General features: G+C 39.7%; 1 protein-coding gene across 1 annotated transcript in view; it reads left to right on the top strand.

Annotated features, from left to right (window-relative positions):
- CDH6 (cadherin 6) overlaps positions 1 to 19,392 on the top strand; it is a 103,532-nt gene extending 84,140 nt beyond the window's left edge. Inside the window, exons 8-12 of the mRNA XM_085052100.1 lie at positions 2,263 to 2,399; positions 6,906 to 7,027; positions 7,826 to 7,943; positions 8,031 to 8,282; positions 12,244 to 19,392. Of these exons, the coding sequence (XP_084908226.1) occupies positions 2,263 to 2,399; positions 6,906 to 7,027; positions 7,826 to 7,943; positions 8,031 to 8,282; positions 12,244 to 12,734 (1,120 nt within the window). The 3' untranslated portion in view covers positions 12,735 to 19,392. The remainder of the gene's footprint in view (positions 1 to 2,262; positions 2,400 to 6,905; positions 7,028 to 7,825; positions 7,944 to 8,030; positions 8,283 to 12,243) is intronic.
- Positions 19,393 to 23,612: the final 4,220 nt, after the last annotated feature.

Genomic DNA, 23,612 nt, shown 5'->3' with positions numbered 1-23,612 from the left:
AAAATCTTACAAAGGTAGTGATTGCTATACACCAAGGCATTAAAATGTGCTAATACAGTAAGATATTTTAAGTCCATTCAAAATATGAAGCTGAAGAGAAATTAAAATTGAAGAAAGAAACCCAGTGAACAGACAACTCACGCCTAAAGCTAGTTGCTTATTTAAGTATCTTGCTGAATAAGAGTCTGAAACATAGTATTACAGTTAGCTGGAACAGCTAATCTATGGAAAATCCTGATATTTCATTTCAAAGAAGAATGCAAAATCTAGATTTAACTGCAAAATGGAAATACCAAAGTATTTCAGCTGAAAGATATGGAAATGAGCCACAGAATATCTGAAAAATAATTGAATTCACAAAACACCAACATAATATCATATAAAAGCCTGAATGAATGAAAGTTAAAATTAAATGTTTACCATATCAAATACTTACTTTGTCAAAATATAAAAGAGTAAGACCAGTTTGTATAAACTTTTTCCCATTAAACATTTCAGCCAAGTCAACAAATTTACACGTGCTATTTAGATTTAGACAAAGCAACACTTTTCAATCTGATGGTAACATCAGAGCGCTGCATAAAGGAACTAAGTCAGTGACACCACAGCTGACTTCCTGCAGCCAGAATTGCAGTACTGTCAGTAAAGTGACAGCAATGAATGAAAACCAAATCTGAACTCCTGGAGAACTAAAGAGGTGTGCCTATGCAAGTCCTACCAAAAACTGTTAGCTTTTTGTGCCAGTACCTTTGAGTGTAATTTGGGTGCTTCCCTAGGAATTTGCCGTGGAAAAAGAGAAACAGTTTAGTGCAAATAATTAATACTTGCCATTGTTTTGTTTAGAAAGGTAGGCTACACTTAAATTCTTATTTTGGAATAAGACCTAATAAGTTTAACCCACTGTAGGCATTGTATCCCACTTTTTTATTTGCAACAAAGAAAAAAAGTCAGTTACAAGATAATTAGCAAATCAGTTCATTTTAAACTTCTGTCAGAATAATATTACAACTGGTTTCTTCTATTCCCTCCTTCTTTCATGCAAGATCTTTCTCAGAATTTAAGAGACATTGCACAGGCACTAGGAAATCTGTGCAGAATAAAGGGCATATCTTGCAGCTGCTTCTAGGGCAGAGCAGGGAAGAGAAATCTTTTTTCAGCCTCTGCACTCCCCAGAATTGTGTAGTGGCAGTAAACTCTGCCAGTCATTCTCCTGGCCCAGTTTTAATTTGAGTGCTCCTCACCTCAGCCATTATCTTTATCCTTGTCTGGACACAAGGGACAGCAGTTGCTGCCTTTTGCTGCCTTGTCTCCATCGACGTGGCCTGCAAGGAGACCAAGGAAGCACCCTGGACTTCCTAAGGATCTGCCCTGGATTGTGCATGAGCACACAGTTGGGCTTGGAACAAGAGCACAATAATGCAATTGCGTTCTTGCTTTGGCAACATCAGAGACATATTTCTGTCAAAACCTCCTTAATTTATGCAAGAATTTTCCCTTCAGGAGAGATGAAACTAAGTCACAGCATTTGGATCAAGGTGGTAGCACCCTCTCCCGGGATCTGGAGAGTTCTACTTTTAAACTTGGATTTAGTTCAGCTGAAAAAGCAAAAGATCAGATTGAAAATTTGAGTCTGTTTTTAGACTCTGAGCTCATCCAGAGCTTTTTAGCATTCATTTTCACATATAGATACCATCAAGCAGGGCTAAGAATGTTAGTTTTAATGAGTTACAACAAACCTTTGTGTGATACATACCATGGAATAATGAACCTCTGTTCCGTGCTGACTTGGTTTGGGCGGGCAGCCTTTTTAAACACTGGGAAATGAAAGGCACAAATGCACCCCAGCTGTCAAATTTTGTATCAGAAGTTATTTGGAACAGTTGAGATATCAAACCATAAAAAGAGGGTTTTATAAAGGAAAAGCCAACTCAGCCTTAAAATAAACTTCGTATCTTTCAGGGCACAGACTTCACATTTTTCACTAAAAACAAAGCTTTGATGATTCTCAGAGGTATGTAAATTCTGCAGCAATTCATTTATTCAGTGACAATACTCCACCTTCTAAATCAAACCTCCAATGTGTCATTATCCCGTAGCTCAGAACTAGCTCTTTGTGTGAATACATAAAGACTCTGAAGCCTGTGCTGAAAACAAAAGGAAACCCCATTTACTAGCTGTTTGATGTCTAGTCTTAGAAAATGGTTTTAGAACACAGAAATTAAAAGGAAAGCATTCCTCTAACCCCTGTCTCTGTATTTGCAGGTACTCTGTAGATCGTCACACTGATATGGACAGAGTATTCAACATCAATTCAGGAAATGGTTCGATATTCACCTCAAAACCCCTTGACCGGGAAACACTGCTGTGGCACAACATTACAGTAATAGCAGCAGAGATCAGTAAGTTAAACCTAAATACCACTCCTGTCCCTGATGTAATGAATTTAGCCTTCTAGCTGAGTGTGTGGAAAGCACAGCTGGACACATGTCAGGTTTATGGATAGTTCACTCAATACTAATGAAGAAGCAGTAACTCTGCAAGAGGTTATCTGCAGTTTTGTGTTTATTAGGGATACACAGTTCGTGAAGAGGTAACTTAGCAAGGAGAAAAGGCAACAGTTTTGTGTTTTGTGATCAGTAATAGCCATTTTAAATTTCGAGCATGGTTTTTGAGTTCTGGAACTGTAACGCTGCAAAACAGAGGGTTTAAAGCCAAACTCTGTTCCTTGGCTGAATTCAGTCTCCTTCAGACTGGATGTTTTCAAATAAGGCTAAGGTGGCTGGGCTGAGCTAGGTGCCCAGATCTTAATCAGTTTTATGCATTTCCATATTTTACTTTATGTGCATCCTTTGAAATTACAAGCTGTAGTTGCAAATCAGTCACTTAGTTTAGGATTGTTCCAAAGTAGCAATCTTGTGATAACACTGCATGTTGATTTTAGAAGTCAGAATGGCAGGGGTCTAAGATAAGGACATCTATTCGAGATGGTCTTAATAAACAATCCTCTTTGTTTTTATGTTTTATCTATAAGTACATCAAATGCTCAAATATCAGGGAATGCAATTCTATTTGCTTTTGCTGAGTCACAGTGCCTATGTTTATGGTGGAATGGTAGATAAATTCAATATAAACACCAGTTCTGTGACTGTCACAACATCTCTTTGCAAGTCAGAGGCTAGAAAGCTTTTGATTTTTCTGAGACAATGTAAGCTCTACTTTCTTTTGTTGTATGTATGTATGGCTCCATTACCATACACTACACTATGTAGTTTATATAGGTTATTTATACACTGCTTAACAGTGGGAAGAGGGTTAAGAGCTCAAGATTACTTAACTTTCTTTGTTGTGTAAGTCTTCTTTAAAACTGAAAACCAATGTAAAACAATGCTACTGAGGCAAGCAAATGGGGTTGTATGATGGAGTAGTGGGTATGAGCCTATAGGAATTATAGGATATTAGTAGTTTTCTCCCTCTCATGAAAGTTTGTACCTTTTAATGCTGGGTATGGGATTTCAGGACACCAAACACTGACTGTTAGTCAGGTGGTTGTGTTTCTATTAAGTTCTTGAAGGAGAGATCTAAGGTAAAGAGTTGTATACTACAGCTCCTGGGTAGAGCAGAAGGGGAAAAATAAATCCCTTAAAAGGAAAGAATAGCAAGAACATTTACCATTGACAATAGCAGGACCACATGCATTGACCCCAGCAGGGCTGAAATGACAGTATAGAAAATTGCATACTGTGTGAAAACCAGCTCAGCATCTACAGGAAATACTCATTTGGTTTCTTGCTTCCTCCCCTATGCACAGATCTTCTACTGCACCAAACCCTCTCAGCTTAACCTCTGTGTCTGACATGGGCTTCTGTCTTAATGTCCATCCCTCTTTAGTCTGAATCCTTTCAGGCTGCAGCAAGCTGCTTCCCAGGGTGTGCTTTACTAAGCCTAGACCAAATTTGGCATAACTAGGGTAGATATCTTCCAAAGGCAATTTTTTGGTTGAAATGTAGCTACTGTTCTGATCCAGGACTTCACTGATTTTAGTCTCAAGAGACTAGACTGGAAAGTACCACTGCTTATTGTTCCCAGCCAAACCTGGAAATTTCTAGCAAGGCTAGAGTCCCATTCCACTAAATTCCATAGAATCACTGATTAACTCTCAGTGACATTATCTCATCCAGCTCCGAGTATATTTCACTGAAGTAATCTAAAGAAAATATCCAGTCAAGTTACAGACAGGATGTGCTTTCAGACAGGTGGGTACTCCCTTTGATATTGAAAAAAAAATTAAAATCATAAGGAGAAACACCTTTCAGTGATGACTGTTCTTGATTTCATTTTTACAGTAAAATAAAAAAGGAGAGACAGAAGTTGTTTTGCCGCTGTCTAGAACTGTCAGTAAGTGTAGATTGCTCCATTTCTAAATGTTCTCCTTTTTCACCAGTGTGAGCTGCAATTGCTCAGCAGCCCAGAGAATCAATCATGCTGTGACTGCTGCAAATAAATAGTTGGTGAAACACCGGGTCAGTACCTCTGCCACAGCCAGACAGCGAACTGGCACGAAAACATGGGACACAGGTCTAGTGAGTCACAGCTGCAGAATTACAGCTGATTTACCAGAGACAATTCCCAGAGTATTTTTATATATTTGTTACTTAACACTTAAGGGTAAGTCAAGCATTGGCAGGGATTTGAGGCTATATTCTGGGAAAAAGCCCACTTTAACAGTTTGGTTGCTGGCTCAGCAGAAAATATATCCCTGTAGAGAGAAATAGATGTAAGCAGTTTGTTGAATCTATGGAGATGGAGCTCAGCAGTAATTAAAAGATAATGTAAACAAATTAACCTACATCAATTAAATTGCACAAATAATTTGAAAGATGATGACAAAAAAAATCCAAACAAAAAAAGACTTGAAGATGTATATTAGTTTCCATTAAATCAGAGAAGAGGCATAATATGTTCATAGAGCCTAGAGTTTATATGAAGTTTCTGCTTATTACAGTATCATTTCAAATTTTGAGAACCTTAAGCACCTAGAAGTAAAATGAAAAGATGTAGGTTTAGTTTTAAAAAGCAGGAAAGAAAAAAATTCTCCTTCTTGAGAGGAGAAGAAACATGTTTGCCAATATGTATTGCCAATATGAATGTATTTGTTAGAAAAGTATGCCCTATGAAATAGTCTTGCCAATAGTCCTGTGACTTCAAATGAGTGCCTCTGATTTCTGCCTGTTATAAAAATTCAACTTTTTTTATTGATGTATTTTAGCACGGAATTCAGCCTAGTCTATATTATACATAAACTGTTATTTTATACAACAAATGAATTTAGCCTAGTGGCTCATATTAGAAGGAGGTTTATGCCTAATGGAATCATATTAACTTCAATGGGACTGTGGAGCCTTAAAGCACAATATTTTGTCCAAATGACTGAGCTCTGTAATACAAATACACAGTGCCAATTTTGGAGAAGGCATTTTCACATTTATAAAAGTATGATAAACACATTAATAGGACTTTTATTAAAGTCAACAAGCTACTATAATGAATAAATAGAAGCTACTATAATGAATAAATAGAAGCTGCTCTAATGAATAAATATAAAAATAAAACCAACAAGCTACTATAATGAATGCTTGTAGAAGAATATATTGCACTATTTTTTTCCCTTGAATCGTAGGTTAAAATGCATCAATAAAATATATTAACATGGGTAGGAAATCAACACAGGAAAATTCAATGTGAGCCCTCATGAAAGAGAAAGGAAGGTGTTTATTTCAAATGAAACTTATTTCAGTCACGCTCTTTCCCTCAAATTTCACTCTCTCACATTCCCATACCCACATACTCCTAGGTGGATATTGTGTGATATGGAGCACAAAGGAGACAGATCAATGGAAATGTCTCTTGGGTTTCTTTTGATTGGTGAGCACAGATTTGTTTGGGGACAGATCTTGTGCATTTTAGGAGTGAGTGGTTGTTAAGTGTGACTTTTTGCCTTAGAATCTTACCTATTTCACCATCCATGGCTCTAGGTAAGGTTGCTGCCATTGCTTTTGTTCCTTATTCTGTGTATCTTTTTGACTAAAGCCTATCTTCTCCCAACAGGAAAAGGAATGGTCTATACAGTGTGGTGCATTTGCACATGTTTTCATTTTTATCCAGAAATATGACAACATTTTCATCAGTAATCTATGCTCAGGAATATCCTTGTCAAATTCAATCTCTTGGCACTATGCAGTCCGTATAGGGAAAAAAGAGATTGTTTACATAGGGGGATCTGCATGCTCTGTATAGTGCTTGTGTTCTTCAGGTGATACATGTTAGTATCTACTCTAGAACATCAGCCAAGTAAATTCACAACAGGTTAGAAAGCATCTGTGATCACAGTTGCAGTTACTCTTTCTGTAACATAACGATAATTGTGGTAGCTTAAAGAACTGTGCCACAAGATTTGTAGGGCACAGAGTATTATATTTACCAAGTGAAGAAAAAAAACTCACTCAATCTCATCCTCATGACTATTCAGTCTTCCTGTTTGAGAGCTAAGGAGGGGAATATGTTGTAGACACTTCACTGCCACCAAACAGTATCTGTTAGGCTAATAAATAGATTTAATTTAGTCCCTGTATTATGCTTACATATATCACACATACATTCATAATCATACTTGGAATGGTCAAAGGAATTTGTAACTCCTGAGCTCCTACTCAATCTTAACTTTATAGTTTATGCAGAATTAGAGTAATGATACCACATTCATCCCGTAAAGCATTCACCAGAAATCAACAGAATATAACTGGAGTGCTGTGAGTGAGAAGAAGCAGAGAAAGTCTGCCCTTTTCTTCTGCTGCACTGAGTTGGTAACTGAGCTAAATAAAATCTCCATTCTGGCTTTGTCATTTCAGACAACCCCAAACAAAGCAGCCGTGTCCCAGTGTTCATTAAGGTTTTGGATGTAAATGACAACGCTCCAGAGTTTGCCATGTTTTATGAGACCTTCGTCTGTGAAAATGCAAAGGCAGAACAGGTGTGTTGTCTGCTTGTACTAAAAAAATATTCCAAATTAAATGAGTTTTGCTACTACTCTTGCATTACCTCATCAAGAGGTGTACTTTGCATTGCATCAAACTTAATTGCAAAATTAAGCAGTGGCTGCACGGTACCTGATTTCACTTAGTATTCTTCCAGCTAACATGATGGTATGTTTTTGAAAGTTATTTTCTTTACTGCACCTTGTTACTCTTGATTCATTTTCATTCTTTGATTCTCTGCTTTATTCAGGCGTCTCCACTGTCTCCGTCAAAAACAATTTCAGGTCTGTAAGTGTTACAGGTCCTGTCTGTGATACAACTATTTCCTGCCAGATAACTCTCAGTCTGCCACTCCTAGTGCTAAGTAGTTCAAAGCAGCAGATGATTTGGAAGATTCAGCCAATCAATTTCTGTGACATGAGATTTGGGTAGATAAATATAAAGTCAGCTTGGTCTGTCTCACCTTTCATCTCTATTGCTTGTCACATGCAGAGGTTTCCTACCCATCTGGAGTGGCATCAACCCAAGTCTTCTGTTGAAATCAACATGATTTTCCTGCCAACTTTAAAATTCATTATGTTACTTGCTTACAGTATAGGATATAATAGTATGGTGATCCTAAACAGCATCAGCAGCATGTGGACCACTTTTCTTAAACTCCACATAGCAACATCATCTGCCTTGAAGCAGAAGAAAAAGATAATATAAAAGTTTGCTTTTGCAGTTTTTTTAGAGTACATAAATAAACGTAAAGTTCACTGACTTAGGAGATAATTTTGTTCTTATTGTTTCAGCTGATACAAACATTAAGTGCTGTTGATAAAGATGACTCTTACAATGGACATCAGTTTTCATTCTCCTTAGCTCCTGAGGCAGCCAGCAGCTCAAACTTTACACTACAGGACAACAGAGGTGAATTTCTAGGAACACTATTCTTTATTATATTATCCTTGCTTGCCATCTTCAGATGAAGTTTTAATGCATGCTTTGTGTTTCCAGACAACACAGCAGGGATTTTTACCCGAAAAACCAGATATAACCGGCATGAAACAAGCACCTACTTCTTGCCAGTGGTGATATCAGACAATGATTACCCTATCCAGAGCAGCACTGAAACGGTGACTATTCGAGTGTGTGCTTGTGACCATCGAGGAAAGATGCTGTCCTGTAATGCAGAAGCCTTGATTCATCCTACTGGTCTTAGCACTGGGGCTCTTATTGCCATTCTTCTGTGTATCATTATACTACTTGGTAAGTAGCTCAGGGACATTTTGTTCCTTTCGTGGTTATTTTGTGTTGCTATAATGATTATTCCAAGACTGGGAACAAAGGCAAAGTAAAGACATCGTTGCCTTATCCTGTACATATATTATCATATTTCCTCCTCTGAGGGCTGCTGCAGATGGGGTGTATAGGGCACAACCTATCTAACCTCAGTTATCTAAAAGTTAGAATGAGGAATAGGAGACAGCTGGGCTCCGCCCTCTGGTCAATGGTAAGAGACACCTGTGGAGAGACATCCATCCCACCCCTTATTAGTATCTGAGGAGGACCAAACCCATTACTCACACCCCTCTGCCAGTGTCCATTTCTTTCTTCTGACCACAAAAGGAGGCCAGATAACTTCATTTTGAATAATTACCTTCCCATTTCTAAACTGAGGAGAAACAAGTCTCAGTGCTTCTATTCTGTTGGAAAGGATGCAGAATTATACTGAAGGACTCTCTCAGAGGCTCCAGGGTCCTCCATTTCAGCCACCTGTGACTAGAAAGAAGTTGGATCCTGACTGTGGAGAATGTGCTGAGCTCTGGCTACAGCACTTACAGGTGGTCAACATTTTTTTTTTTGTATATATAAAAATAAGGACAGTTTGCAACATCTCTCACATTCTTCTCAGATTACTCCCCTCTTGTACTGCAAACAGAGATAGTCACTTGGCCATGAGCTGTAGCTGTTCATCTGGGGACAACAGTAAGATACAACACAGGCCATTCTCTGGGAGATATTATTAGGATGTTAGGAGGAAAGAAGGGAGTCAATTTTACAGCAGTAGAGTCAGGCAGGGGAGAAAACATTTCCTTCATGATTCTTCTTCTTTTTACCATACTCGTGTCTTCTTTGGATGTGCTTATCACCACTGCAGAGTCATCCTGATCTTTACTTTTAACAAAATTGCCCTCTCGGGTAATGAGTCAAAGACATTGTGTTTCTCAGACTTTACCGATATACTCATGGCTTGCTCAAATAAGCTGTATCCCATTTGCAGAAAAGATTCCCACAATAATAATAATCTGATCTTTAATTCACCATTAAATTCATTTTTCAAAACATGGTATCATTGTCCCTAAGGGCTGAGCTCACTTTGTATTAAGTTCCTTACCAGAAAAAGTAATGTAATGCTGCAGATAGTCTTGCACTCGTTAGTACAACTGTGCTCATTAATATCAATCTGACATTAAACGATTTCCTGTTTTATGTCAATCGAAAATAATTGATTCTGTGTGCTAAGCAGCACTTTATGTCAATTACTGCTCATGCCACCATGCACCATAAGCAGATTTTCAATTAACTCAGCTATATAATTTTCTATTTTCAGGTTGGTTGCAGGGTTTGAATGTGCAACCACTACTGAGTGAAAAACAATACTCTGGGTAGACCTGAACCACAACTCAAAGTTTAGCAGCAACAAAAAGTGCCTGAAAATTGCTAGGTTTATATGCAGTTTGAGTAATTTTAGCATCTTATCAGGAGGCTTCAGATACTGCTGAACACTGACATGCAAATAAAGGTGATGTACTTCAACATGTAGCTTATATTGGGTTCTTTTTCCTGCAGGTTTAGCACAAAACAGTAAAATCCACATATCAGACATGTGACGTAATTATCAAAGTCTCATCCTTGTATGTTCTGTGTAACACTGTTTTTGTAATGAGATAATTCAGCAACCCTTTCATGTAAAATCTGTCATTCCTACGCTTTCTCAGACCATTCTACCAGTCACTGTTCCAGAAGCCCATTCTAAACTGACCCTGTTTTTCAAGGTCTCCAAAATGCACTCCAGCTATCTCCATTCTTTCATACACACCTTTCACCAGTCCTTCCACACAGTGCCTCAGCTTTTTTCTCTTGAGGAAGAGAATTGTCTCTTACTGCATTTTTGCACAGCAGCACGAAGCAGCATCACTCAGGTTAGGACCCTTCTGTGACACCATGAGTAAATCCTCATCATTAGGCTGAGATCCCAATGCTGTCTGAACCACCCCTCCTAATTGTGGCTAGCACAGTTCTTTCCCATGAGAATTTTCTCCTGTGTTTTATAAACAAAGATAAAGTTTGGATGTTATTAAAAACAGTGTCTTGAGATTTGGACAGTTCAGGCCTGGCCAGTCAGGCCTAGGGGGAGGTTTCTGACTAACCAATCTGAGTGACCTCTGAAAATTCTATATAAGTTGGAATCAAATAACAAAAGCTCTCTTTTTTATGCCACGCTGAGAATCCGCGTCTTTTTCTCTGCTAGCGGCTCAACAGTGACACCTAATCCTTCATCTTCATCATTTATTTCCTTCCAACTCTCACTGACACATGTTCTTCCTTATTTGCAGTATTCCTGTGGTAAGACACAGCATTCTGCTACTTTATCCTGTCTTTTTGGTGATTTTCCATAGTCAATCTTCAAGATGTTTGGGCCCACCTACAGATAGTATTTTGCTCTGAGCAATCCTGCAGGGAAGCTCATTTTTAAAAAAAACTAACCAACCCAACTCAACCCAACCAAACCCAAAAACCCAAACCAAAACAAAACAAACAAACCAAAACAAAACCCAAAACAAACCAAAAAAGCCAACAACAAACCACCACAAACACCTCCCCAAACAAAAAAAACCAAAACCCAAACCACTCCCCAGCCTAAAAAAAACCACCAGATTTTTGTCTGTTAAAAGAAGCTAAGCATGATAAGGTTCATTTGAATAAAGTTTTGGGTTGGGGACACCCTTAGTCCTTGACATTGACCTTAAAAGGTTACAAATGTGGAAGGGACTGAAAAAAACTTCTTTAACAGTTACTGTGCTTTGGCTCAGATGCCATTTTAGAAATGAAACTGACATGAAATATCACTGTGATCCACGTTATCATCTCACATCAGTTAGGCATTTCTGCTTTGCTTTGCTATGAAAAAACTATAAAGACAGCAAGATGTGTCTTTCCTTGGAGTTTGCACAGCAGAGCTGAAATGCTGGGCACTGCAGATCTCAGACTACCAAAGCAACACTAATAGTAGAAATGCATCTGTGCTCCTTGCTACTGTTTATTTGTCAATACTCAGCCTTTTACATCTTAATGTAGAATCCAGCTAAGAAATCTGAAATCAGCTTCTATAGGAATATGTTGCCCATATCCCTTTCCACCCTCTATGTTCACTTTTTCAATAGTACTGAGTATCATTATTAAATAAAAATATTAATATTTGGATCAGGGTCATGGAAGGAGTTCCTTCCCTCCAAATAAATGAAAACTATGTGTATGCATACACACACACACTTTAAAATGAAGGACATAAAATATGTTTTAGAAATCTGCCTTTGTCAGATTAAAAAAATACCTTTATCATTTCTCATCAGTCCACGATTTAATTTGTTTACTTTTTAAGGTGATGTACATTGAAAATACATTAATAAAACTCAGACTTTGTACTGGCTGCAAATCCTCCCCATATTTCAAGCTTTTTTTTTCCAGAGGATAGATTTACTCATCTTCAAACTCAACTTTGCTAAGCTCAGGAGATACCATCCTTGTCCATAGCAGAAGTTGCATATTTTCCAGGGGGTTCAACCTAAATAACATCTGATGTTACTTACTCTGGAGAAAGCATTTCTTCTATCCCCACTCTTGTGAAACTAATTCTGTTCTCAAGGCAATCAAATTAGTATATGGCTCTGGGTAACAAAGTGCCTACTGGCAAAAAGACACTCTGCTTGGCTTCCTGCAAGCTTGACATCTCCTTTCTTCTGCGCATCCATGCCCATTTCATCTCCCAAGGAACTCACAGGCACAGCAAGCACAGCCTGCAAATCTGACGTGCACTCTTTCAGTTTTGCAAAAAATCCTCTCAATCTTCGAATTCAAGCAGAGGCACAGCATTTCTTCTGGGCTTTACTGGAGTTGGGGATTAACCTTCTTTCCCTTTCTCTTTCCCTGTTGTTTTTGTTTGCAGTTACCGTGGTGCTGTTTGCAGCACTGAGACGGCAGCGGAAAAAAGAGCCTTTGATAATTTCCAAAGAAGACATCAGAGACAACGTTGTCAGTTACAACGATGAAGGTGGTGGAGAGGAAGACACCCAGGCATTTGATATTGGCACGCTGAGGAATCCTGAAGCCATAGATGATAATAAATTACGCAGAGACATTGTGCCGGAAACACTTTTTATGCCACGGCGGACTGCAACAGCGCGAGATAACACGGACGTCAGAGATTTCATTAACCAAAGGTTAAAGGAAAATGATACAGATCCAACAGCACCCCCGTATGACTCGTTAGCAACCTATGCGTACGAAGGTAATGGTTCTGTGGCCGAGTCCCTCAGCTCCTTGGAGTCGGTGACTACGGACGGAGATCAGGACTATGATTACCTCAGTGACTGGGGACCTCGGTTTAAAAAGCTGGCAGATATGTATGGCCCAATGGACAGTGACAAAGACTCTTAATATGTTGTATTTTTTTTTTCTTTCTCTTTTTTTTCTCTTCCTCACTCCCAGAAACAGCATTGGGATATGTGAAGTGGCTATTTCTTTCTGTTTCTCCACAGCTGTGTGAAAGGGTTCTCTGTTCTACCCATTTGAATTGTCTAATGACTGCAGTCTGTGTGGGTTAGCCATCAGAAAACTTTTTCTAGTATCATTTTTTGAGCTTCCAAGAGGCAAAATCCTTATTTTTTGAGTGCATCCAGTTTACCAAGCCAATCTTACAGGCACAGCAGTAGTGGAGGGGAAAAAAAGGATCAGATAGGGAGCAATATTTTTACTTGTTCTGCTTATATTGTAAATTGGAGTATATTACTGTTTAAGCTCACTTGCTTTTTACTTGTATTCAGACTATTCAGCTCAGACAACTGCTCTGTTGATTGTGTATTGCACATCCCAATGTAATGAGGTACCCTAGTTTACCCTATGTATTATAGTCAAAAGTAGTGGTGATGGAATGAAGGTTAATTATACAAGTAGAGTAAGCTGAGAAAAGAACATCAAACATGCATTTTACTCATGAGGAGGGTAGAGAGGCTTAATGGTCATTTAAACCTGAGTGTTTCTCTAGATCTCGCCATTGCCCCATTGCACTGAATCATACTAACACACACATATATATAGTTCATGGACTGCTCTGTATATATTCTTTGGACCTAGCATTGCTGGAGAGATGTGTGTGTGTGTGTGCACGTGTGTGTGGTCAGTAGCCCCAATATTGAATTCTTAGATGGTTTCCCAGTTCTAACCCAGGCGTGCTTTGCGATACAGGGAAAGTCATCAAATCCAGATCCGGATTAGGTTGTGACTTGTGCTCTTGTTTGCACTTCCTCAGTCAGCCCCCACCTGCACATTAGTTCAGTGGTGGCCACTGTCCTGGGGAGCTTGGAGTCGGGATGTTCATATCCAGCTACTCTTGCCTGTTCTCATGTGCAGGTGGGAAGGAGTAGCCTCAAGGTGACTGCTACCCTCTGGGGCAAAAGGAGCAACTGCAGAGGGAAAAACTGCAGTTTTTTTGTCCTGACCTTCTCTGCCTGGATGTCCAAGGTGGATTCCTGATGGACTCTCTGCCCAGTTTTGTTATTGTAGAATGGGGAAATAATGCCTACCTCATTAGGATGTTGCAAGACCTACATAAGTCATTTGGAAAATGCTTTAGAAATGGAAAACACTGGCATTCTGCCAGAGGAAGTAACTTTTCATGCTTTTGGGTAGTTGTTTCCTTTCTTTTTTTTCTTCCAGACTCAAGCCCTGAATGAAAAAATAAGTGAGAATTAATGGTCATTCAAGTGCCCTGAAAAGTAGGGTTTATAACTATAAGTCTTTTTTAAAATAAACTACTCAGCCAGGTTTGTTAAAGACTTCACCAAAAGGTAAAATTTAACCACAAGTTCCTCTGTGTGTATTTATCTGCTTTGCCAAGCTAAGTAATTTTTTGTCCAGGTGGGGAGTGGGGGAAGATGCCAAAAGAGTTTTCTTTATAACTTGCACATCACTCAGTATTTCAGTTGGTTTGTCAAACATGTAGTGGCTGCTCTTCAAATCCAGCCATCTAGGAGAGGTTATCTGGAGAAAACCCTAAGGGGCTGCCATGGGGCATATCCAGTTTCAGGAGTTAAATGGTGCCCTGTGTCCCAAAGTAGGGAACCAGCCCATGGCACTGTGCCAAGGAAAGAAGGAATTATTTTTTTAAAAATACCTCATATGTAGATATTCTCATTTCTTTCATTTTGAGACAGTATGTAATATCAGAATTACAGGAATGGGTCTATTTTCCCCCTCCCCCCAAATTTTAAGTGAATCATTTTGAAAATTAAACAGCTCCAATTTACTCCAGAAATAAAAACAGATGAGAAAAAAGTTAATAAACAAAAAATTAAGAGGAATTAAAAATTAATCCCTAGAATTCATTACTCCTAGTGAGTTAAAGAGCCCCAAGTGTTAGACTTTTACAACCACAATGACAGAATTTTATGTTTTGTGGACCTGCTCAGAGGGAAGAGGATGAGCGAGCTTCTTCATCAGTACTTTGGCCCTAGCTGGACAGGAAAGGACTCTCAGGGTGGAGAAGCCCAGAATTTCCAAGGGTCTGGAGCCCTCTCAGAGTGTTTAAGTCCAAGAGTGTGGTTCCCAACTCCATCACTTAGTGGGGGCTGAGCTGTTACACCCATCATAATGGCAATGGCATCGCTAGAGCCTTATTATGTCTCCCTGAGGGTCCCTAAGGAATTTAAGATGATAAAAGCCTAGCTCTTCATGGCTTCCTTGAAACTGGAACTTCTGGGAAGCAATCTGTCCAAAAGCTGGCTCTGGCAGATGGGAGAGACCATCTGGATTTTAGATATGTGGAGGAGCAGCAGATGCTCAGCACCAGCTGCTTCGTGGTTGCTCTGGGCTGCTCCCCTCACACGTCTGTGGGGCCAGCACATCCCTCCAGGGGCTCTTCCCGGTGGCTTCTTGACACATACTTCTCACCCTTCACTTTGGTGTTGCCTCCAGCAAATAGCCTCAAGCTCAGAATCCAGCTGGATGCCCGAAGCGAGCCAGTGAATTGTCCCTTCCCCTCCTTTAGCCCCTAGGAAATGGACTGGAGTGCGGAGGGGATGGCAGAGGTGGCTGGGAAGCCACGCAGGTATTCAGCCCGTCGAGCCACCCCCAGCTCATTGGGAAGAGGGAGTTGGTGGCACTTGGCTGAAGACAGCCCTGGTGCCCTGAAGGGGCTGGGCCACCCTGCAAGTCAGCCTGCATTAGTCACTTCTTGGGATGGGATAATGAGACAGGAGGATCACTGAACTCCTTGTAACTATTTTCCTATGTTTGTACAGTGATTTTGTCTGATTTAGTGATTGTTAGTGGCAGTTCAAGCGCAAGTTTTAGGTTGATTTGGTTTTTTTTTTTTTCCCTTTTAATTCAAAGCTGGTTTTATCTTGTCCATTGAGTGACACAGTAAATAATAGAGAGTGGCTACTCGTGCCTGTTTGTAAATATATTATATATATAAAATTATGTTATGTCACCACAAATATGGTGCCTGAATAGCAAATGCATTCTTCTAAGAAAATTTGAGTCAAACTTGCATCCAGTTTATTATTTATGCATCTAGGTTTTAAGGTCTATTTTTCTCCCTGCAAATTAAACAGATTTAGCATCTCTCACATGGCAAGGAGAGTTCAATACTTTATTTTCTTCTTGCTTTGCAGTACCACAAAGTGCAATTTATAAAATCAGTACTGCATATTAAATATTGAAAGTGCCATATTGCAGTGAATACAAACCTTTGCAGTAATATTTCTTTGCACTTTGTTGCATGGTGGCGTGCTAGATGATAGAAATGAGTATTTAACAATGCTTTCACACAGTGCTACAATTGTCATTTGTAGATAAACAAGTGTTTTATTATGGGCTATGAAGTGGCTTTCAAGGCTGTTTTAAGCCTGCTCTTCTTACAACACCACCTATTTCAGAAGATGAAATATTATTAGGCAGTTTAGCCAAGCCAGGTAGAGAGATAAAAATGCAGTTGGCTTTTAATTTGGAAAAGTATCTGACCTAACAACAGGAAACATATTGAAAGATGCCAAGGAATTCAGTGGCATTAACATGAAACAGGGACCTGGGAGAGGGACCTGGGAGAGGGACCTGGGAGACTGCAACAGCCATGCTACTGCAGAACAGTAACATTACTACACTTGAAATGGAATAAGGTTTCTACAGTACCTATTTCATCTCAACTCCCAAGAGAGTCGCTATACCCCAGAAAACCGGTGGGGAATTGTTTTTGTTTTGTGTTTGCTGGGGGTTTTTTACCCCAGGAGAACTACTTCAGCTTAAACCCAATTCTATCCCACAGCAGCACCAGTGTGGGGAGACATGGCAGCCCATGCCTCCAGCACAGCTGTGCCAGGACATCTATCTCTCTGTTGCTTGGAAAAGAGCTGAGGCAAAGTCTTGCAGAAAGCACTGCACAAGTGAATCTGGGGGTTTCTACAGGGCTTTACCAGCAGTATTGCAGGACTGGGATGTGTTCCCAAACTTGATATAGATGGAGTTTTGTCTAACCATGAGAAAAACAAATTGTCTGTATTTCTCAGTAATTTCTGTTAAAAATGTGCTGAAAAAGATATGTAGTAGAAGAACATGTCACCTGTACCAACCACAATGTTATCTAATTTTTTCCTAAGAAACAGATATATTTTTCTGGTCTTATTTCATTCTATGGACAGGTGTTTCTTCACTGATAAATGTGGATGGAAGAGGCAACCCTCAAATAGTCCACTTTGGAAGTAGCAGTCTACATTACAAGTTGCAACTTTTCCATTTCTCTGTCATGAAAACAACAAAAAAAATCCCACAAAACCAAGGAACTGAACATCCGCAGTACTGTAAAAACTAGAACAGTCATAGAGAAGTATAGCAGAGAGAAATGCCTTTAGAAATGTGTGTCTACATGTCTACACATATACAGTATGATTACAAAGAAGGGAAATAATGAACATTGGAAGCTGGCCATGTTTCAAAATCAGAATTATCCATGTTGAGCAGAACCAACACTTTCAGGTTTCCTGTAGCACCAGAGGGACATCTGCATGGATAGAAAGAAAGACTTTTTTTTGACCAAGCAACTTAAATCCTGGCCATTTCCAGGGAGATCTCTTGGCAAGCAAGTTACATATTAAATTTCTGCAGCAGAGCTATCTTGGGGGTCTTCTGCAGGGTGAATTCCTGACAGTGGTTCTGAGCAGGTAACTCTCTGCAAGCACCACTGTGTTAGCTCTACCAGCCACCATCTGCTAGAGAGGTGTCTCCACATTTCCTTTGCTATGAGTAGTGTGGAAGTGTTTCAGAAGACCACTGTCCCGAATGGATGCTGCCATCCCCTACCTATTTGCATTTCAATTAACTCTGCAATCTGAGCTTCCTCATCAAATGAGAGTTGACAAACTAACAGTCATTATGCTACTTCCACTGAGTATGAACTATGTCATAAGCTGTGAAAGGCAGGATTTTTCCAATCCATTTACACCCGTGAAACAGCATCCTTGTCCAAGAAATGTCAAAGCCACAATATTTTTTGCTTTTAGTTCAGTCTTTAGAAAAACTTCTTTTCTCAGAGGTTGTTTCTGTACTTAAAGAGGAGCAACAGCATCTTTAATATCTACAGACTCATGCATTGCTCCAGAAAGAGAGAAAAACCCACAACACCAACACAATGCTTTAATACCAATCTCTGCCCTCAGCAGTTTTATTTAAGCCAGCTGAAACAATCTTGATCATGTCCATCATTTTGCAATTTTACACTTTTGAGCCCAGACCTGTGTTTGTCATCCACTAAACAGTTTCCTGAACAGTTTATAAAATTCAGTGGTAGGTGGCTGTGGCTGGGGTTACAGGAAGTACAAGTGTCAGAGAACTGAGCATTTCAGGAAGAACAGGAGGTGAATTGTAAGGAGGGTGAGGGGAGGTAATCAGTTATGTGCAAGGCAGGCCCATGGCACTTAAAAGCCACAAAGCTTTCATGTGTAGAGTTACTGAATTTCAAAGGAGTTTTTACAGAAACTATCCTTATCTTGTTTTCTTCATGTACCTTTTGCTTTCTTTAAATATAAACTGAAAAAAAAGAAGAAAAAATAAGGGAGCTGCTATGTTAAAATTTCTCCTTCCACAAAGTCAATTTGACAAATAAGGCATAAGTCCAGCATATAGAGAAATCCCTTCCATTCCCATGGGCTTTTGACCTTTCCTATGAGACTGCACTATTTATGTAAATATACTTGGAGACACTTTCTATAAGCTTTTAGTTTTCTATGATCTATTACTTTAGTGTTTATTGAAGATACAAACTTATAGAATTATTAAGCATTCAGGTGAACACAAGAAGGAAAGAACACTGCAAACACAAAATTGTTTTGCATTTTGACACATGAAAAACTCTTCAGAATCACTGTACTGTTTTAATTCTGTGATTACTTTCATTGCTTTGACAAATTAAAAGAAAGGCCTTATAATAAATGCTATGTGCATCTTAACTGTGTTACTGAGCGAAATCAATCTGGCAAACTCCTATTGCGATTTGTGATTTTTAAAACCCTTTAAAATAAATGCTTTTTGGTATTGATTTTTTTTTAATTAAAAATACTTCCAAGCATAAATTGAAAATGATGCCTCCACCTGGGAAGATTTACTTGCTGGCATGCTCCAGCCAGAGTCTCTCATGATGTCATCCGCTGGTTGTGCCAAGGGAGCCTCAGCATTGGATGGATCTGGTCCTTGCTCAGCAGAGAGGGACATTTGTGGGTGATAATTTTGTCACCCAAGAGGTTTACACCTAGAACTTCCCTGTGTTGCAAAGGGACCCATGTTGGAATGATTATCTCTTCTGCAGCGTGGATGGGCAATTGTTTATGTCAGATGGAAAGTGTGCACTCTCTCCCTTATATTTCCTGTTTGCTGTACTGGCTTCTTTTTGGGGGGTTGGGGGGCAGGGGGAAATGAAATTTAAGGATTTGATGAGAAACCAAGTTGAACAACAATTTCTCACAGACAGAGTGAATTTGCCTTTTTGCAAATTGATTTTTGTAACAAGTTATTTATATGATATTACTTAATAAATTGTTTTTTCTAACTTGTTTTTTTTTCCTAATTCTCTCAATCCATATTATGTATTTACAACACTATCATAAAGATAAACCTTTGAAAAGATTGTCCAATCACTTTAAGACAAAGGGCTAAATTGACTCAGTCTTTGAAATTCCATTCTTAAGTGTCTGGCTTGCACCATGCTAAAAAAGCAGTAGGATCCCTATTCTGTAATCATTGAGGCCTCCCAAAAGTGGTATAATTCCAGAAGGTATCATTTAGTGATGGTTACTATGAGGAGGATACTAGCCTATGATCACAAGCCAAATTTTGACAATGGATTTGGACAAGGTTTCCCAGGAAGGCAGCAGAAGCTTTGTCAAGGTAAAGCATGCAGAATGCCTTTCTTTAAGCATATGAAGATTATATAATTTATAATAGCTCTGTTCACTTATTTGTCTTTCATCAAATGAGGTTCAAAAAAAATTTAGTCTCATTTCACTTCTGGAGAGTCCAAATGTCATTTGCAGTATCTTTTTACATAAGGAGAAAAACCTCAAGAGAAAATTCTTCATTTTAATACTTAATAAAAAAGCTGTCTATAGCTCCAAAAATTCCATCATATTTAAAGGACAAGGACAAAGAAAAGAGTGGGAAAGGTCACGGCAAAGTAGTACTTCATCAAAAGCATTAGAATGAACCACAAAATCAAACAGTTTAACACTGAAACCCATGTGGGGTTTATGAAAGAATGGAGTAAGTTATATGACTGATGAGAAATTAGCCCAAATATCCACCTGCAATCTTTGGTGGACCTCCAGAAGAAAACCACTGCATGAATAGCCAAAAAAACCCCAGCTTTTAAAAACAACAGGAGATCACAAGGATATAAATACATAAGTCTACTTTTTTTTTATTTACCTCATTATCTGAACACCAAGTCAGGGAAACTGAGCACTGCACTGTACTAGAGGATGCATCCACTGCCCCTCCTCACCCTTCACCAGGAGCACAGAGAGACTGCAGTGACCCTCTCTCTCGGCTCTGTTGCTTTGTGCATCAGAGCAGCCCTCCAGGACTTCACAAAACATCAGACTGAGCTTTTCATCTTCCAGATAATGCCAGTAGCAGCAGAAGAAATCCTGGTTGTCCACCTGCTGAAAGGTGGTCCAGACTCTGCAGCCCTCCACATGTGCTGAGGCTGTGACAGCAGAACCACATTTATTTACGTGATACAGGAATTTGTCATATTACTTGTCTTCTCATTTGATTTGCTATATGAAAGAGCACTTCAATCATGAAGAAAAGTCAACTAAAGGGTAGCATTTCAGCCAGGAAATGTATTTGATCCTCCAATATTAATTTACCTGGTTTATCTATGTAAAATTACTCCCTCCCACAACAAGCAACACACTAACCACAACCCATTGCAAACATTCATCTTTCATTTATACTTCCAAAGTCACCACAGAGATAAGTCAGCTAGACAAGTCATTAAAGCCAACAGTCTTTTACTTTTTTTAAGTTCTTATTGTATTTGTCTCCCCTTCCTCTGGCTCTCTGCTCCAGTCTTGTGAGACATCACCTGGAGTACTGCATCCAGATCAGGGTCCCCAGCACAGGAAGGACATGGACCTGTTGGAGTGAGTTCAGACAAGAGACACCAAGATGACCAGAGGGATGGAGCTACTCTCCTGCGCGGAAAGGCTGAGAGAATTTGGGTTGTTCATTCTGGAGCAGAGAAGGCATGACCTAATCACCACTGTCCTAGGTTGCAATATAGATGTATTTAAGTATTCTGTTACCACCAGCTGTGGGCCATTAGCTGCTATCACCTGCTAATGACCCACCCCGGATTACAGACAATGGGCCATCAGGGACCCACCGTGTAACTCATGGACTTATCTCATCCCATTGTGGGATGCTCTGCCCAGGAGGGAGGAACCAGGTGTTCCCACGTGGATATAACCTGGCCTTGGAACTGCCTGAGCTAGCCCTGTCTACTGGGTTCCCAGAGGACCAGAGCTACCACTGGATCTTCAGCTGGAGACTAGACCTTCACAGGATCACCGCTTCAAATGGACTACTTCAGTTGGACTGCTACCACCACCCTAACAGGGTGTTAGGTTGTATCTAACTTTGTCAGCGCTTTTCCTTGTATTATTTCACTTATTTTCAGTTTCAGTCTTGACTTGTGATCTCCCACTGGTTTGTTTTCAAACCAATACAACCACCTTCTAGTATCCGAAGGGAGCTGAAAAGAAAGGTGGAAAAGGATTTTTTACAAGAGCAGGAAGTGACAGGATAAGGGGGAATGGCTTCAAACTGAAAGTAGTTTTAGATTAGATATTAGGAAGAAATTCTTTACTAGGTGGTTAGTGAGGCAATGGAACAGGTTGCCCAGATAAACTGGGGATGCCCCCTCTCTGGAAGTGTTCCAGGCCAGGTTGAATTGGGCCCTGAGCAGCCTGGTCTAGTGGAAGGTGTTCCCCCTGCCCATGGCAGAGGGGTTGGAACTAGATGATATTTAAGGTCCCTTCCAATACAAGCTATTCTGTGATTCTATGAATTTCAAGGACAGCTCAAACAAGAGAGCCAAAGAAAAGAGCAAACATTCAAGATGCCTTAGTATTTGCACAAAAATTGCAGGAATGATCACTTAAATGAGCAGCCAAGTGAATTCAGAGTTGGTTCTTCCAGTCTCATTCTCAGATAACATTCCTTCTGATGCTGTAAATGAAATTTGAGTTTGTTGGATAAGGCACAAAATTAAAAGGAAAAAAAACCATATTCTTATCCAAAGTCTTTGAAGCTTTTCCTCTTTCCTGCCAACACTAGTACATCTTTCCCTGATTATATTACAGACAGTTACTATCAAATACCCACCCTCTGCATTATCCTTTCTCCAAACTGACTGAGAATTAACTGTTTCTCAGCAGCTGTCTATCTCCACATTAGATCCCCAAGCACCTCTCTCCCTCCAGTCAGAAAGACTGATTCCACTTCCTTTATTCCCCACACAGAAGCAAACATTAGCATCGCCAGAAGTCCTCAGTCAGTCACTGTTTCTAATCACTCTAATACTCATTACACATTTTTTAACCTTGGCAAACCACAGAGTGCACAAAACCAGGTATATTTTTACTAGCCATGGAGACACTCATGGCCTGGTGGGACCTTATCATCATGGCCTACTGTATTTAAGCAAAAGAGAAACAAACTTACCATGATCAAGAGAACAGAGTCAGAAGCACTGTCTGCAAGGGGACATACTAATCTGAAACTTCCAAAAACCTTTGGGGCGGCTTCTCCCTTACAGAAGGAAAAAGCAAACAAACAAACCAAGCCAACCACCCCCTGCCCATCAAACAAAAAAAATGAAACCCCAGGAATCTCCTAAATACAGCTTTCCTTGTACCCCTTGTTGGAATTTTGCCTTTCTTAACTCAGAACTTGGCTGGCTGACTGGCTGCTCATGCATGCATCTTAATTAATAACCAAATGTATAAATCCCCTCCTGATTGCTTTTATATATTTTTCTAAACATCTGCTTCTACCTTCATTGTTAGACAAAGCTGCTCTCTTCTACAGCTCAGCTGGGGAACTTATTTCTCTCTCTCTCAGAGTGCAATTGGGTATTTCATGTCAATTATCTTAATTGGAAGCAAGCTTAACCCATTTCCCAATTACAGCTCCAGCTTATTAGAACAAACAAACTCTCAGACCTCCTCTGATAGAATAAACCCAAAAACGCCCCCAAAGAACAAACCTAAACTTTGGTAGCAAGACACTGGAAAGGGGGACAGAACAAAAGAGCTCTGGTAAATGAAAAGAGAGTGAGCTGGTGTAGGAAAGTAAGGAGATGAAGTGGGTCTGGCTGGCTTGGTCTCTGACACAGCATTCCCATCAGTCTGTTCTATGGGGGCTCACAGAGGGAGCACTGCTTCATGTAATTTTCTCCCCCACATACCAAGGTGCACCTGTCAGAACTAAAAACAGAGGGAAATGCATGTTTGTTTTGCCACTGCTGTCCATTTTGCTGGCCCAACGTTTTTTAGCTGTTAGAGTAGGGAGCCAGGTTCTCTCTGCCTCCTCCTTCTCACATTGGTCCCAGACTTTATCACTCATTTTCAAACAGACATCAACCTAATGTCTATTGCCAAAGACAAAAAGCCTAAAGAAATAAAAGTAATCAAGAGACAAGAGGGCCAAGCCACCTGCTCCTGCTTCAAGTTATAGCTCAGTTAGCCATGCCTCTTTGCATGG

The sequence above is a fragment of the Lichenostomus cassidix genome, chromosome 2 (assembly GCF_008360975.1).
Source record: "Lichenostomus cassidix isolate B80296 chromosome 2, HeHo_3.0, whole genome shotgun sequence".
Taxonomy (NCBI): domain Eukaryota; kingdom Metazoa; phylum Chordata; class Aves; order Passeriformes; family Meliphagidae; genus Lichenostomus; species Lichenostomus cassidix.
The sequence above is the reverse complement of the archived record's forward strand: the minus strand, read 5'-3'. Positions and strand labels throughout refer to the sequence as shown.